The sequence below is a fragment of the Plectropomus leopardus genome, chromosome 1, assembly GCF_008729295.1.
Source record: "Plectropomus leopardus isolate mb chromosome 1, YSFRI_Pleo_2.0, whole genome shotgun sequence".
Lineage (NCBI taxonomy): Eukaryota > Metazoa > Chordata > Actinopteri > Perciformes > Serranidae > Plectropomus > Plectropomus leopardus.
In genome coordinates, this window is record NC_056463.1 from 32,639,312 (window position 1) to 32,655,709 (window position 16,398).

The 16,398-nt window shown below is 40.1% G+C and overlaps 1 protein-coding gene across 1 annotated transcript; it reads right to left on the reverse strand.

Annotated features, from left to right (window-relative positions):
* Positions 1-548: 548 nt before the first annotated feature.
* sv2ba (synaptic vesicle glycoprotein 2Ba) lies at positions 549-16,158 on the reverse strand. Its single transcript, XM_042489037.1, has 12 exons — positions 15,681-16,158; positions 10,784-10,964; positions 7,740-7,891; positions 7,008-7,141; positions 5,745-5,834; positions 4,066-4,179; positions 3,844-3,932; positions 3,488-3,652; positions 2,835-2,968; positions 2,373-2,573; positions 2,099-2,258; positions 549-732 (listed from the first exon to the last, which is right to left on the reverse strand). Exons 1-12 carry the CDS (start codon positions 16,156-16,158, stop codon positions 549-551), a joined length of 2,082 nt encoding a protein of 693 aa, XP_042344971.1.
* Between the last annotated feature and the right edge of the window lie 240 nt (positions 16,159-16,398).

The following is a 16,398-nucleotide window of genomic DNA, read 5'->3' on the forward strand; positions in this document are numbered from 1 at the left end:
TGCTGCTGAAATCCAGTTCAAGTTATGACGACTACAAGTCCTCCCTCTTTCCTTTTTTCCAACAGGGAATGAAATCAAAGCACAACATGGTAACATGAACTACATCACCTTTCAAGTACACACATAATTTCATCTTATATCAATCTTTCTTTTACACAAATCTCAAACAAATGTTGCTAAACTGTGTGTGTGTGTGTGTGTGTGTGTGTGTGTGTGTGTGTGTGTGTGTGAGAGAGAGAGAGAGAGAGAGAGAGAAGAGAATGGGCAGTAAATGATAAAAAGGGAAATGACAAACACAAGCTTTATATGATGTGACAGAAATGCTGGGCAGCCTGAGGAGCTTACAGAGGGAAGAGAAAGCAACCACAGGTTCACTTAGGCAACCAGACAGGTTTTCAACATTTTTAATCATAACTCACAAATACAGCCAGCACAGCATGGCCTTTCTTCCCCATCTTTCCATTAAAGTTTAAGATGATATACTCGCAGGATGCTTTCCCAAGAGCTGTGCTGTGGTTGAGGCCTGGAGGCTGCAGGAGTTTGGCTTTTCAAGAGAGGATTTTCTCCCGGGTTTCGGGCAGCTTCAGAGCTAACAGACCTCCACAGACGAGGGCGGCGAAGGCCAGGAAGATTGGGATGATCTTGGTGATGCCAATGAAGGCTGCGAAGATGAAGGATGCGAGGATGGCAGCAAACTTACAGATCCCATTCAGGATACCGAACGCTGTCCCTCTGCAGAGTCATAAATATAGAGAAAGATTATGCGACTGACCTATGAGAAGTACTGTTTTGTTGTGTTTTCTTTTAATTGCTGAGAGTAAATTGCTGTTTGACACATGAATAAAAAAAGATTATAAAAAAACAATAAAATCATCATATCAAATTACTAATTTACTTTGTGTGGTTGGATGAGATTTCCTTTTAAATTTTTAGCTATGAGGAGGAATTATTCTGTCCCTTTTGGTGCAAGAGAGTAGATTTGGACCACGCTTTTTAACATGGGGGTTAAACTGGCACGAAGCTTTTGACAGAGGTGTTATATCCGTTCACAAAGCTGATTCCCCTTCAGTGTAAGGATGAAGGAGCTCACTCAATGATATGTAATGCTCTGGACATGTGACACTTTTCCTTCAATTCCTCATGGACAACAATCCTACTCTCCAAATTCTACCATCATCTGCTTGTCCGTCATGTTCTCCTCCCAGGTCATCACATATCACTGCTTTGTCAGTGGACTTCCACGTCTACATATCACACTCTGGGTATCCTCACACTGCTACCAACGCCGAGCTGTCAACAAAAGCTTGTGGTTAGGTTTCAGGCAACAGAGGCACATGGTTAGGTTTAGAAAAAAAACATTATGTTTGGCTGTACTTTCATACCAGAAGCAAACAGTGGGTTCCTGGGTGAAAGTCCAGGGTTTGATGGACCACTCACCAGCCCTTCACCCGCCCTTTAAGGACCTTCCAGCTCGTTATATTACGTTGTTACTGTTAGTGTTTCACCAGCCACTGCCTGGTAGCCTATCATACTGTTACAAAAGTTGGCTTTTGGCGTAAGTATCTTACCCCAAAATCACTGACATAGCAGCAATATTTGACGACTTCAGAGTGAGAACAGACTGGCTTGTCCCTCCAGGCCTGATCCAAAATCATAGTTTAGACCTAAAACTGCGGACGGTGAGGTGTACCAAATAACATTGGGTGCAAAAGACAACCCATCCATCCCTGAAGTGATGCAGTAATACAGCAAGACTAAGCAGTGCTAAACAAGATGTAAACATTAACTTAGTCTGTCATTGTTATTAATGTTTCTGGCACATGCTCACTACACAAAGCAACAATGGGCATGCTCAAACTGAGGTGATGTTCTTGTTTCCCAAACGCGTAGTTCTACATGACCAAATGAATTCACATTAACATAGGTTTTGAGAAATCTTTCACCTTTGAAGGTTTTGTTGACGAGAGGCCAAAACCTAGGATAACAGACCTCTTTTAAAAAATATATGTATCCATGCAGACAGGATCTTAGAATTGGAATAAACCATAGAAGTAGTAGAGATAAATGTTGTATTAACAGTGGGATAGTTGGACTGTACCTTTTAGAGGAGGGGTATAATTCCACAGAGATGACCTCGAGTCCATTCCAGGCCGCCACACTGGCACCATAGAAGAGACATTGCCAACATATAACAGCTCCTTGACTGAAACTTAGCAGCAACAGGAAAGTGCAGGCAGATGACGCCAACATAGAACCACCTAGAAAGAAAGATAGGTGATGACATACTTAAACAGGTTGGCAAAAACTACAAAAATACCACCTATCCAGGGCTATTGCACTTATAATGTATCTACACTCTCTGCTGATCTCACCTATTATTCGGATTCTTCCTATCTTGTCCATGAACAAGGCTGACAGGATGTTGCCTGGCAACACAGCCAAACTGCCCAGGAAGCTGACCATGTAGATGACAATGTCGTTTTCCTCCTGGAAGTTTAGATGACAGCCTTTCTTTGGGTGGAGGAAGGTGGTGTTCTCCATTCGACAGTCTTTAAACTTTTCTTGCCAGAGGTCTGGACAGAAGGACAGAAGGACTGTTATATATTTAACATTGTAAGCAGAGGTTTTCTCCCCTCAGTGCTGCAGGATAAACACAGTGCAAAGTGTTAATGCTCTGACTAAGATGACTGTTTTAGGGCCTCATTAATGATTTAATATATATTTTATAGCACTAATTAGTTGAGTTTATTGAGCCCTACACTATAAGGGAAGAGCAGCGTAAAATTGCTATAAAATTATTATTACAGTCATTCATTAACATATTGGCATGATACCTGTGTTATAGAAGACGGTGTTTTTGATAGTGCAGTTCTCAAAGAAGGTGTTGGTAGACTTGACATCCTCAAAGTAGCAGTTTTCAAACAGAGAATCTTCAAACTTCACAGACTTAATCTCAATGTTTGCAAACCTAAATGAAAGAAGATAAAACAAATAAAGAATTTTTTACTTTAAAAACTTGGGTAAATCGGCTCTATATATCATGGGAAGAATGCAATGAGCAATAAAGGAGGCAATGACCCAAAAAATTGCGAGAAATTAGTTTTTCTTAAAAGTACAAGAAAATTGCCTGGAAATTAGTTTTTTTAAAAAAAAAATCATAATAGAATAGAATTTAAAACTTCAAAAACAAACAAACAAACAAACAAACAAACAAAAAAAAAAGAAAAACAGAAAAAAAGCAAACAAGACCTGAAAAAAATGTTTAAAAAACCCATAATGATTCTATAACATAATTTAAAATATTTAATTATGCTAATTTTAAATATAGTTTTTTTGTTTTTTTCACTAGACATTTTTTGCTATCTTTTAAAAATATATTTTTTTAATCTACTTGCAATTTATGGAACATTTTTTTACCAGGTCGCTCACTGCCTTTTTCCCCATGTTTCTGAAATAAATGGTAATAAACGATGTTGAGGAAACGTACTTGTCATGGATGTACTCTCCCTCGCGGTGGATCTGGTTGACGAGAGAGAAGTTGAAGTGGAAACGTTCGACCCGTTCCCGGTGGAACACTCTGACCTTGGACTCGTACTCCTCGTACTGCATGTATTTGATCATGTCAGGGAACCACACTCCCAGCCCGTGGTAGCTGAAACACAAAAAAACAAAATGATCTGCATAGCTCTGCCTTGGAGAAGTTTATGAATATCCACTTTCAAAATATTCAAAAAATGCCTGATTTTAATGCAAATCAGCCAGCAGGGAAATGCGAGTGTATTCTAAGGTGTTTTTGCTTCAAATCTCAGCGTGGGTATAGAGGCTAAATAGAGTTGTTGCTACCTGAATGCCAAGCAGAACCAGACAATCACCAGGAAGAGGCCTTGCAGTCTGAGCTCCGGCGCTGCTAGTGACATGATGTTAGCCATCACCTGAAAGAGGGACAGACAGACAATTGAAATCTAAAGACCATCAGAAAAAGGGGATGAAAATACATTCAGTTCAGGGGTTATTCTTTTATTCTATGTCTTCTATTTTTGTGTAGTGTAGTAGTGATGTGCAGACCTGTTGCAGCATGGTCACGTGTCTGACGGTCCAGCGCTGGAAGGCAGTTCCAGTGTCGCTCTGGATCTCGATGAACTCGTCCTCCTGAGTCTGTGGTGTCTTAATGTTGGTCACCTTCACAATGACAGAGTTTGGACATAAAAACAATAACTTCATCTTCCTTTCATGATCGTTTATCAAGACAAATTCACACAATATATTCTTTTATATAAAGATTTTAAACTGGATTTTACATAAATCAGGAAATTTATATAGGAGAGAAAAGCTACATACTATAAAGACCCATTGTTTTTATTTTTAATCATTTCACACCATACAGTATACAGTATAATGTATTTGTATCTTATTTATTCACTTTATTTTTCAGTAATACATGTTCTACTGTGTATAGTGTTTTTTTCACTTAGCTAAGGCCTTTTACCAACAGACACAAAGTGGTAAAAGCACAGGTGTTACTAATAACTTTAGTGATGGCTCTGTTGTATCCGAGTGTCCCGATAAGCCATGACAGTGTGACAGTGAGCCAGCATGCACAATACCAGGAGCCTGAAAATGAGGGAGCTAAATGGAAAACGGCCATCTTTCATTTTATTTTTTACACCTGTGCTCATCCAGCTTAATGAGTACCACCTGTTTGGTCCAATGAAATAGCTTTTTTTCATTAGCTTACTCCATTCCATACAAATGAAAATGTATGCAAAATATGGGATTTGTGACATTTAGAACTTTATATACGGCACAAACAGATTTTGACTGTGAAATTTTAATGCAAATTTAACATGTGAAATGTACAAATACCTAGCATCTGCTACATATGCTGCAGCAGACAATCTGTCTTGTCACAGTAAGAAAAGCAATAATAATATGGCCCAACTTGTTTCTTCAACTGTGGCAAGTTTGGGCCGATGCTGGGCCACATCATTTTTGATAACAGCCTAGTGATGGCAGTGTCGGCAGCCATAATTGGCCACTTTATTTGGCCAGATTTTAGGGGGGTCCTTCATCCCGAGTCTAAAGTAAGTTGGGGAAGCAGATGCAGCCCAGCTTATTTCTTCAGGCGTGCTGAGTTTGGACCAATGCTGGGCTACGTCATTTTTGATAACAGCCCAGTGATGACAGTGCTGGGCTGTGTTGGGCCAATTAATATGACATGTTTCTGCAGCATCATTCATCCTAGGTCTCAGCAGAATCAGTCAACTGGACTTGTATCTTCCAATCTGCTAAATTTGTGCCAGTGCTGGGCCAGGTCATTTTTGAAAGAGTTCCAGTGATGGCAGTGTCGGCAGCTGGAATCGGGCCAGTTATTTTGCCTAATTCTGGGGCATCATTCATCACAAGTTTAGATGAGTTGGGATGCCACCCGACTGATATCTTCTACCATGCATTCCAACATGGATTTGGGCCAGTGCTGGGCCAGGCCATTTTTGCTGCCTGAGTTATTATGCATATGCTTTTGTTGCTGGGACATGTCAAAATGACATTGGCTCACTGTCATGACTTGCAGGTGAATAAAACATCGCAATTATTTATGTAATTTGTGATATCTGAGGATAAGATGTAACAGCCTCTGGTTATATTTATCTCATTAACGAGCTAATAATTTGGATAACTAATCCTGAGTGATTGAGAAAGACATTAGTTCTGTTGTAAAAAAAAAAAAAAGGGGGGGGGGGGCTTACAGTGAAGACTCTCTCTGGCTCCCCCTTAGCCTTCCAGTTAGTGTCGTGAACTTGTCGCAGAATCATCCATGCCTCATCATGTCGGGCACTCTGAAAATAAACACACACAAACCTATCCATGAATATCTAAATATCCAATTTTAAGAGTGTTCTGTAAAACTCAGACTTTACAGCATGTGTATTTGCCACATACGCTGCGTCCAAATACAGTTAAGTAACAATATTCCCATGAGGGGATGTGATATGAACATGTTCGAGCAGCCTTGCTGTAACATACAAATACAATACCACATGTGGTTAAAGGTCTGACAATGTCCTGAATGAGGAACAGGGGTGGGTGGTGTTTTGGTGGTGCCTTAGCAGCCTTTCGCTACCTTTGCATAGCAGTGGGATGTTGCTGTGGTGGTTGACGATGACTCAACATTTTGAACCAATAACAGCCTGATGTTTAATACTGTACACTGACATAATGAGTTTTAGAATAGGAAGTGTACATCTCAATGTTTTTGCTGTTCATCTTGAAGGGTAATGACAGTGTTTTTCAACCTGGATGCTTATTTCCAATGTTTTGTGTCTAAGTGTCCCCAAAATTGCCATCACCAACCTCAACAGACTCCATTTAAATAAACATCATTTTAGCGTGCATAGAGCCAGCATATATTTACATTTTACCAGGTGAATTAGGGGTTTATTTCAACCAAACCAGAGCTGGTGATTGTTGGAACAGGGGAAAGATTGTCCAAATGAGTTTTATTCTTCTTCTGTTGACTGACTCACTGAAGTGTGTTTTAAGATGATAAAATTAGTTTATTTAAATGAAGTATAGTGAGTTTGGCAATAATGATTTCTAGGCAGTTTCTGGTTAAATAAAAAGGATCTTACTCTTTAACAAAAAGACCTTTCTCTGTGATGATGTTGTCTGAGACTTAATAATAATCTGAACGTGTCAGTGGCAAAAACAAACACCTTTAGTGGCCTTGAATTGACGATGTGAACATGCCCTACATATTTACATTCCGGCCTGTTGCTACTACTGTGTGCAGCACTCTTGCTCAGTAATGGACCACTTTCAAACATTATTGGTCACTGGTTACTTACACACAAAAAAAGGGAAAATGGGATCCAGGTTGAAAAACACAGAAGTTACCCTTTAACCCTTAGCCAGTAGAGATAACTCTGTTTTTATGTTTTGCAGTTGAAGCAGACAATAAAACTCACATATTTTAATTTTGTGTATTTTAATCTAGCATTATTGGATCTGACCTCCAGGAGGAAACGAGGGCTCTCCGGCATGAAGATGACGCCGACAAGTGCAGCCAGCGCGGGGAAGAGACACACCAGAATGAATAATCTCCAACTGTGGATCTGGAACTCTGTACCAATGGCAAAGCCCCAGCCTGGAAAACCATCCAGTAAAGAGCATATTATTATTATAAGAACCCTTCTGTCCAGCATATTTTAATGTTCAAATCACTAAAATACTGCAATGCGACACAATACATCTTTACTGTCATCTTTTGCATATACGAAACTGATTTTATGCATCAGTGTATCCACTGTTGCATTTGAATCACTGCATTGACTGAAAAGTTACAGCAACTGTTGATTAATTTTAGAATTATTCATCAATTCCTGATGGAATGTTAATTTGAATGATTCATAACTGATTGGTGGTGAAAAAATCTCAAACTGAGGCATTTTGGCAAGCGCAAAAATGAATTTAGTCACATCCTGCTGTCATACAGAATAAAAGAATAAGTTCTACGTCAAATAACTGAATGCTCCTCCAGTTACATAAAATAGTATCTATTTCTTCTGAGTTGCCGTACAGTATGTTTGAATGTTTGTGTGTCTTCATGTGAGTCTACTACATATGTGTGTCTTGTTACGTGAGTCAGTTTGAGTGTGTGTGTGTGTGTATGTGTGTGTGTGTGTGTGTGTGTGTGTGTGTGTGTGTGTGTGTGTTTGTGTGTGTGTGTGTGTGTGGTGTATTACCATAGTGAGGGATGATTCCCCAGGCGGTGAAGGAGGCGTACAGGCCTCCCAGCATCCAGAACATGCAGAGCCAGCTCAGATGTTCTCCGCGTTTATCCATCTGCAGGAACTCAGTGAAATATGTGTACACTATCGGGATGGAGCCGCCAATTCTGGGGGAGGGAATCACAGGACATCTCAGAAATGAAATCTTCCATTTTACTCTCTAAACACATTTATTTTGTCCAGCATTTTTGGGGGATTTAGAAGATCATTTGCTGCCATTTGACATGTGACCTATTGTTCAATGTTAGTGATGTTAGGATTGTGCGCTCATTATTCTGATGACGTTATTGGAAGTTTCTTTTTTTGAAAGGTTGGTTCAGCACAAAACATATGTTTTTAGTGATATGCAGATAGTGGTTTTATTCATCCAGATTTTGAGACATCTGTCTCTGCCTCCAGCCCATCACATTAGAGGTGCATAGAACTTGGTTTTTAGTGTTCAGTCATTAAATATTGCATTTAAAAGATTCAAAATGTCATTAGACACAATGTCCTTATGTGCTGCTGTGAACAGTTTTTATTGGAACTACTTTCTAATGAAGAAATAGAAAACTGTTGCCAGCCCATTTTTGTAATTTGGATGAGTTGACTGACTGCTAATAAATAACCAGGGTGTAAATGTTCTCTGATTTTTCAGAATTCTCACACATCAAGTTAAAGGGTAACCTTTCATATTTTTAAACTGGACCCTCTTTTCTTATGGTTTTGTGTCTAAATGACTAATGGAAACTACAATTTTGAAATTAGTCCAGCATTAAGCAACAATGCTGCAGCCAGTAGCATCAAAATCGCCAATTTAAGTCGAAATACAGTGCTTAGTTTTTGCCCCTGACAGGATCAGATTGTCATGCCACTGTCAGGTCATGCTTTTGTATATTTCTTCTTTTTTTCAATTTCTTGTTTTAGTTTTATTTTGTTCAATTCAGATCCCCACATCCTGTCAAGTTTCCCTCCTGTGTGATTATCTGTCCTCCCCCTAATATGTTTCACCTGTTGCTGATTGCCACACCTGTGTCTTGTTATGCACCCCTGCTGTTGTGTATAAAAGCTGTGTGTTCCTGTCCCTTTGTGCCAGTCTGTCTTCATAGCAAGTGTTGCTTATTTCCTAGTGAGCTTTCTCATGCCTGTGAGCTTTGGACTGTGTTTTGATCCTGCCTTAGCCTGCCCTTTTTGGATTTGTTTACCTCTTTGACTGATCTCTTGTGTATCAGACTTTTTGCTGAGAATAAATAGCTTGATTATCTTCTACCTGAACTGCCTCAGAGTCATGCGTGTGGGTCTATTCCCTGTGAGCCGAACACAAATTGCTGTTCCACATGTCTGACAACATTATGGAAAAGATCCCTACAGAGATAGACCTTCATTGTTAAAGAATAAGATCCATTTAATTCAACCAGAAATCGCCCAACTCTGTTTGAATAAGCAGTTATATTTGTGTGTATACAGCCGGCGCATTTTCACATCTAACCGGGCATTTTAAAGGTTTATTTCAACTTAACCAAAGTTGGCAATTTTGTAACAGTGGTAAAACAAAAACAAAAGTTTGCTGGCTTTATTTTGTTTCTGTCAACTTTGAACAAAGTATGTTTTACAATTATGAAATGAATGTTTATCTAAACGGACCGGTAAGTTTTTGCAGTTTTGGGGGCAGGCTCTGATTAAAAAAAAAAGTGGTTATATTACACGTTTCATTGTTGCTGGGGTCATCACTTTCACTCAGTTTGAAGCAGTTTCAAAAATTAGTCCCTTAGACACACAAACATGGGGTGCACATTGAAAAATACGGAAGCTGATTTTTTGTTCTTGGATTTTTGAAAGTCAGTTTTCAATACTTAGGATATATATTTATTCTTAGCGATAGTGAATAATAACTGGTGGCAGCTGGGTACTGTTTGGGATTGTTTTTGGTGGTCAGTTTGTCCAGAAGGCTCAGCAGGGCTCTCAACATGGGGCTCATGTTAAATAATATTTTATGGCAGGAGCCTGCTGAAGGTTCAGCTCTGGTTAAAGACTGGGCAATATTCAGATCTTTGGCATCTACTTTTACAGTGAAAGATTTCATGTTGTATGCATGAGATATTATTGGAACAGCTCCTAGACTAAAATTATAGAGAAAATATTTTTTTTCTCTTTTGATTTCAGTGGCATTTATCTATTTGAAATCAGCCTGAACTGTGAAGAAAACCCCTAATATCTACAGTGGAGAAATTACATTACGGGAAGGCCACAAGACTAATAGCAATACCACTGCAGTATGTTTTTATATCAAGACAATCATTGGCATTTAAAATGGTTTCTCCGGAGTCGGCCTGCTCCTTGTGTTTTGTGAAGACAGCAAAACGGCCACGGTTCTTCAGCAGATGTGAATGTTAATGACTAACATGGGGCTCATTATCACTGTGCATCACCAACAGCTGAGCATTTTATTTTGGTGACCTTGTATTTTCTGGCTTAGCAGAAAGCTCAAATATCAATATAGCAGGTCTGTGTAGATGCAGGCGGCAATCATTATCAAAAGAAATGTGTCTTTGAGAGCTGCAAAATCAATCTGTGCATGGCAAAAGGTGCTGGCGACAGCAGGAAGTCAGCACTAAAACTCAAATTAAAAAACAAGGAAAGAGCCTTGTTCACTTGATTTAATTGGTATAATAAAAAAATGCTTGAATGAAGTAAATAAACAGAAATTCCCTTTTGTGTTGCATAAAATTTAAATGTATTATATCAACAAGGAAAATTAACTAGCAATTGAGCCAACAGTGTTTTTGAATCACTCGGGCTCTTCCTAAAGGTCCACAGTTAGTTTTACTCATCTCACTTAAATGTCAGGTGTTGTATTTTGGAATAAATATTGTCAAATACTTATTTAGGGATGTGCTTTCCGCCCAAAATGTTACAGACTCGCCTGCTTCCACTAAAAGGATTATTTATGGAGAAGGTCAGTCATTATAAAAAGCCAGTCTTTTGTCCAAGCTGCAAATGTGAATGCAAATGTGTCTCACCCAAAGCCGGAGCAGAACCTGAAGAAGAGGAAGAAGCCATAGCCCTGAGCAAAGCAGGACAGGAAAGAGAAGACCAGGTCGATGGTCAGGACGTAGATCAGACACTTCCTCCTGCCCATCTTATCGCACAGACCCCCCCACACCAACGCCCCTACCATCATGGCCACATACACCAGCAGCCCTGCAAATACACACACAAACAGAAATCTCATTTGGATGCATTTGACCGTTAAGTGTAAAGGTCAGGTCATGTTTTACTCCCAGGATGCATATTTAACCTCATTGATACACAGTGTAGGCTCTACAGCAGCATTTATTTGCACACATATACATAAAAAATCTGAGGAATAACTAAAAGTCCTGATGTCCACAAGGGGGCTCCCTTTACCCTTGTATGAACACAGGAATAGAGCGATCGTCAAACTTTCCACTGTAATGCAGTATGATGCATCCTTACATGCGTATTCTGAACATTAACGAATATTCATAATGTTATATAAACAGAAAACACAGTGAAAATAGCGTTCCCGGAAAACTAGCTGAATAATAAAGGTCATAGTGATTTTTGAGGCTTCTCAGAGTGCAGTCATTTCCACAATATTCACCTTCCACATTTTTAAAAATCTGACATTTTATTGTTATTTTTATTACCTGCTTTATCAATGCAAAATTCATTTTCTCACTTTTTATCTGCAGATTCCCCACTCTGAGTCACAGCGACCTGGAGCCTTTCCCAGCATGCACCAAGCAGGTGGTCGACTCTGCCATTTCTTTTCTTTTTGTGTGTGTGTAAAGCAAAAAAAAGCTCTTAACAGTGACCAACTGTGCTGCCCATTACTGTGCCACGGAGATAACAATGATTATGTGCTTCTTCTTTTTTTGTCTCTGAGGAGAGTAATGTGCTCTCCTCTGCTGTCAGACTCTAACCTACAGTGTCGGCCATCCTCCTCACAGTGTTGTTCAAACCTTTAGACCCATACCTCCTGCCTGCTCTGTTTTTACTACACACAGCCCTAATTACAGTGGGACTAAGCAGCTTAACTGCACGTGGAGCCATAGTGTGCACCTTCCCTGTGGATTACTAGACTATCCAAATGCTCCGGCGCTCCACACGCCAAGCTGCACATCCTTAACTCATTCAACAAGAGACCGCTAAGGGCAGCGGGAGACAAAGAGTCAAGGCTAACATGTCACCTAATATCTTGGCCAAGTTGTTGCTTGAGGCAATGTGTATGCCTTGGTGGCATACATGGACAGGTTGACAGGGTGGCCTTGTGATTAGACAGCCTGTCCTTCAGGTGGAGGCCCAGGATCAACCCCTGCAGCAACAAGCTTCTATCTGCCTGTTAAAGTGTCCTTGAGCACAGCGGAGACACTGAATCCCTGGAGGGGAAAACATATTTTTACTTTTTCTTGCAATATTAAAAGTGAAAGCATTGGAAGTGCATTTAGCACATCTCGATGAAGAGACAATACGTCTACACTAAAAAAAAACTGCAGACATTCTTCCAACATGTAGCCCACTGTCTAAATGCTAACTCTGTGTGCAGATGTGAGGCTTTTCAGTTTGTATCACTGTCATTTGTTTTACATTCAGTTTTATTCCAAATATAACAAATAAGGATCATTACTGATGTTGCAGCATTAGCTCTATTACCATTCTGACATGAGAGGGAAACATATAAAGAATATGGGAGTTTTATGAACAATCAACAATGAACATCCAGCAGCCTTTTTTCCACAATAGCATTGTCGCTGTGAAAAGCCTTTAAATAATAATCTTTTCCAATTATGTCAGTTCTGATATTCTTACATTGACTAAAACAGTATTGATTGAACATGAAAGTTGCAATTATTGGTCTGGAGCCTGCTGGAACCAGCTGCTCTTAAGTTTACAGCATTTGTGTAGTTATAACATTGGTATTTAGCAGGTGGAAATTATATGCATCACTAGATTAAAACAGGCTGCACTGCACATATTCCTTAAACAGAGTTATTACTGTTAATACTGACAGCCAGGTGTAGCTAACAAAACTAATGTTAGGTTGCTAATATCTGCTTGCTTGACTGACACGTGATTTTAATGAATGCTAAGCACCAGATATATTCTTTACTATCCTTTTAAAAGCAGCAGGGAAGCATCATAAAACCAACTCATAATTTATGCATAACCTCTTCAATTGCAATTCCAGTTTTATTCCAGAAATGCACTAGCTGCATTGCAGGTTTAGCAACTTCCTTGAGATAACTGGTTAAATCTCTGCAAATACACCACCCCTGAAATTTAAAAGCTGCTAGAACTTCCTCTCCTTTGTCTTCAGCATTGTGTCCCTAATAACATCTTGTATTTTCACTCTATAGATTAAACAATAAAACCACCATTCAGGGTAAGTGCACCAACCACCCTCGTTTTAACAAAAGTTTTGGGAGTCTATTTGATAGCCAAGACTATGGTTAAGATTAAGCACATTTCTGCTCCGGTGAGTCTGGTGGACAGAGCATGAGCATGAATCAAACAGGATCATTCTCCAGATCTACTTCATATTCTCAGCTGATGATCAGTGCTCCCCTCCCGCTCTGCACAGACGCTGTGATTTCATTTTCGCCAGGCCTTCCTCCTGCTACCACAGCCTGTCAGAGGCCTGAAGCGTATCTGACAGCTCTGCACCGGGCGCTGCAGGCCGCCGGCTCTCTGACTGCTGCAACATGCTCCATATTAGCCTGGGAACACACACTGAATACAATCACCACCGGGTTCCTCATAAATCTCTTGCAATGCCTCATCCCAGGAGCCTGTTGTTAAGATGAAATGAGCGATGTGCAATCTGCCACATCGCCTGGCTACACATGAGGCCTGGGAAATAAGGTGAGGGGCTTTAATTTGCAGTTTGGTTGTCTGCACAGAAAGTGAGGAACAGAGGCTTTCAAGGAACATTTTCCAGTAAGTTGGGTCTATGCTGCATACAAATTTCAGTATCATTTCTTGGTATGTTTATTGTTGGAGTACAATATTTGGGAACAAATGAAGCTGGCTCGCAACTAAAATAAAGAAAGCACTATCCTTAATACACAGAATATCCAACATTCAAAGTATATTGAAATCAGTGTTTCTGTGTCTGGTATTTAACATAATTAAAAAATTAACATGTTGTGTGGTTTTCCTCAAGTCAACTTCCAGACGCTTGTGGTACCAATGCCAAGTCTCACTATCTGATGACTCAATCTGGTGGGTCACAATGGACCCATACCCTACTAGGACACATAATGTTGGTTATGTTCTTAATTTTTGCATTTGCCTAAAAAGAGCCAAGTTTTTTTCTGTAATTTTTCCCAGCGGCTGGGGGATATTTCTGTCTGACGCAGTCTTCTGTCATCAAGAGCCAAACATATGCAGGATTTTATTTCAGCCAAGCACAACAGCAGATCATTTCACTGATGGGTTCCTCCCCTCTGGGTAGAGATTGGAACTCTTCAACAGATATAATTAGCTAGACTTGTAGGTTACCAGCAGGCTGCATATCTGATTTGGAGAAATGTGTTTACTAAATTAGTTTTTAGCCATGCTAGCTGTGCAGCTCAAGGGAAGGCAATGTCTGTTGGTCAGTTGGTTCACTATTCTGGTCCAGACTGCAATAGAGCAATAGTTTTTCAATGGGTAGCTGTGAAACTGTGAACAGACTTTCACAAAGAGGATGGATTGTGTGAACTTTGGTGATCCCCTGATGTTTCCTGTAGCGTTACCATGCGGTTGAAATTTGTGGCTTTGTGTGAAATGTCTCGACAACTATTGAAAGATTCACCATGAATTTTGGTATAAACATTCATGTTCCTCCCAGAATTAATTATTATGGTGATCCTCTGAGGTTTTGCATCATCATCAGGTCAACATTTTACTTTTTCTGATACTTTGGTTTATGAATACTTGCACAATTTATGGAATTCTCATCATCTTCAGAAGTACCTTGAGTTATTTGTGTTTGGTTCTGTTTAGTATGTGTAAGCATGCTACACTAAACTAAGATAGTGAATATGGTCATCATTCTACTTACTAAACTTAAGCATGTTAGTATTGTCAATGAAAGTATGTTAGCAATTTAACATTAGAGTTTAGCCCAAAGCATTGATGGGATTAGGTATGGCCTCATAGAGCTTCTAGCATGACTGTAAACTCTAGTTAAAAGAGACAGTTTACCACAAATTCTGAAATGTAGTTTTCTTCTTATCTGTAGTCTATTTCTCAGTCCAGATTGTTGCAGAGAGTTGTCTGCCTTCTCTCCAGTATAATGGAACTAGATGGCACTCGGCTTGTGGTGCTTAAAGCAACCCAGAAAAATGCACTTGAAAAGCTCAATAGCAACATCTTTCTCCAGAAATCGTGACTCATTTAATCACAATAACATATGACATACATTGTTGTGAGTGGTTTTATGTAGGAGCTATTTTCATTTTACCAACCTACACCTGCCAACCATATTACACTGCAGAAGGAAGTGTGCATCTACTCATGGATGAGAGGCTTGTGACGGCAAGAGATAAACATTAATAGCGTCCTGGGCTGAGTTATAATTTTAGCTAGCTCAGTGTTGCTAGGTGAGATTGCAGTAAATAAACACTTCCTTCTGCATGGTGATATGTTTGGCAGTGTAGTTCTAGTTCAGTTATGTAAGAGAGAAGGAAGACATCTCTATGTCAAATATCTCCAACACTTAGAAACTCACACCCAAACAATCTAGACTGATAAATATACATATATATATATATATATATATATATATATATATATTTATATTTGGAATCAACGGTCTTTTAAACTAGAGTCTACAGCCATGCTTGCAGCTATATGAGGCTGAGCAAAAACCCCATTTTATTCACCTTCCCTCCCTTTGCGCTCACTTACCTAGCAGTCCTTTGTCAGAGTTGGATATGCACATGTCCTTCTCAGCACTGGGCATGACGAAGCCCACCACAAAGCCATCTACTCCATCAGCCATTAGCGCCAAGCCCAGCACGAAGAACAGCGTCCACTGGAAGCGTCCATGGCCGCAGTCCTCCATGATGGTCTCATACTGCTCTGGCAAGCTCTCCTCCTCCTCTTCCTGCTGGGCAGCCTGACGGGCTTTCCTCCTGGCCTCCACCCGAGCTGCTCGCCGTGCCTCCTTGATCTCGTCGGGATGGGGGATGCCTTGGTACTCCCCTTCGTACATCTGCTCATCTTCATCTGCGCCCTCTGTGGCATCACTACGAGCATCCTCGTCCTGTGGAGGGTAGTCCGTTTGATAAGGGTAACCATCTTGGCCTCCTCCATCCTGGGTGTAGGTGTATTCCCCACCTTCTGTCATCTGCTGGTTCACGTTGTTGTGATAGGGGTCATCCATGATTCTGGCTAGGTGCTTGTGGAGCAGGACTGACTTTGCTTTGTAGCCGTCGTACTCTGAGGAAGCTCAAGTTGTCAGCTATAATGGCATAATCCTCCAAAGGAGTTGTGAGTTGTTCTCGGTGTTGTAGCAGATATTCTGTGCGATCTTGTCTTGGGCTCAAATATAAGGCCTCAACGGTTGAGCTGAAACACTATTACCTTCCTTGATTTGTGCAGTACTGCATGCTGAACCTAAAAC

Excerpts from the sequence above, each read along its gene's own strand:
- sv2ba (XM_042489037.1), bottom strand. The coding sequence starts at position 16,158 with ATGGATGACCCCTATCACAACAACGTGAACCAGCAGATGACAGAAGGT. Across the intron at positions 2,969-3,487 it reads GGAGAGTACATCCATGACAA|GTTTGCAAACATTGAGATTA; the intron begins GTACGTTTCCTC and ends TCTTTCATTTAG. Across the intron at positions 733-2,098 it reads TTATACCCCTCCTCTAAAAG|AGGGACAGCGTTCGGTATCC; the intron begins GTACAGTCCAAC and ends ATGACTCTGCAG.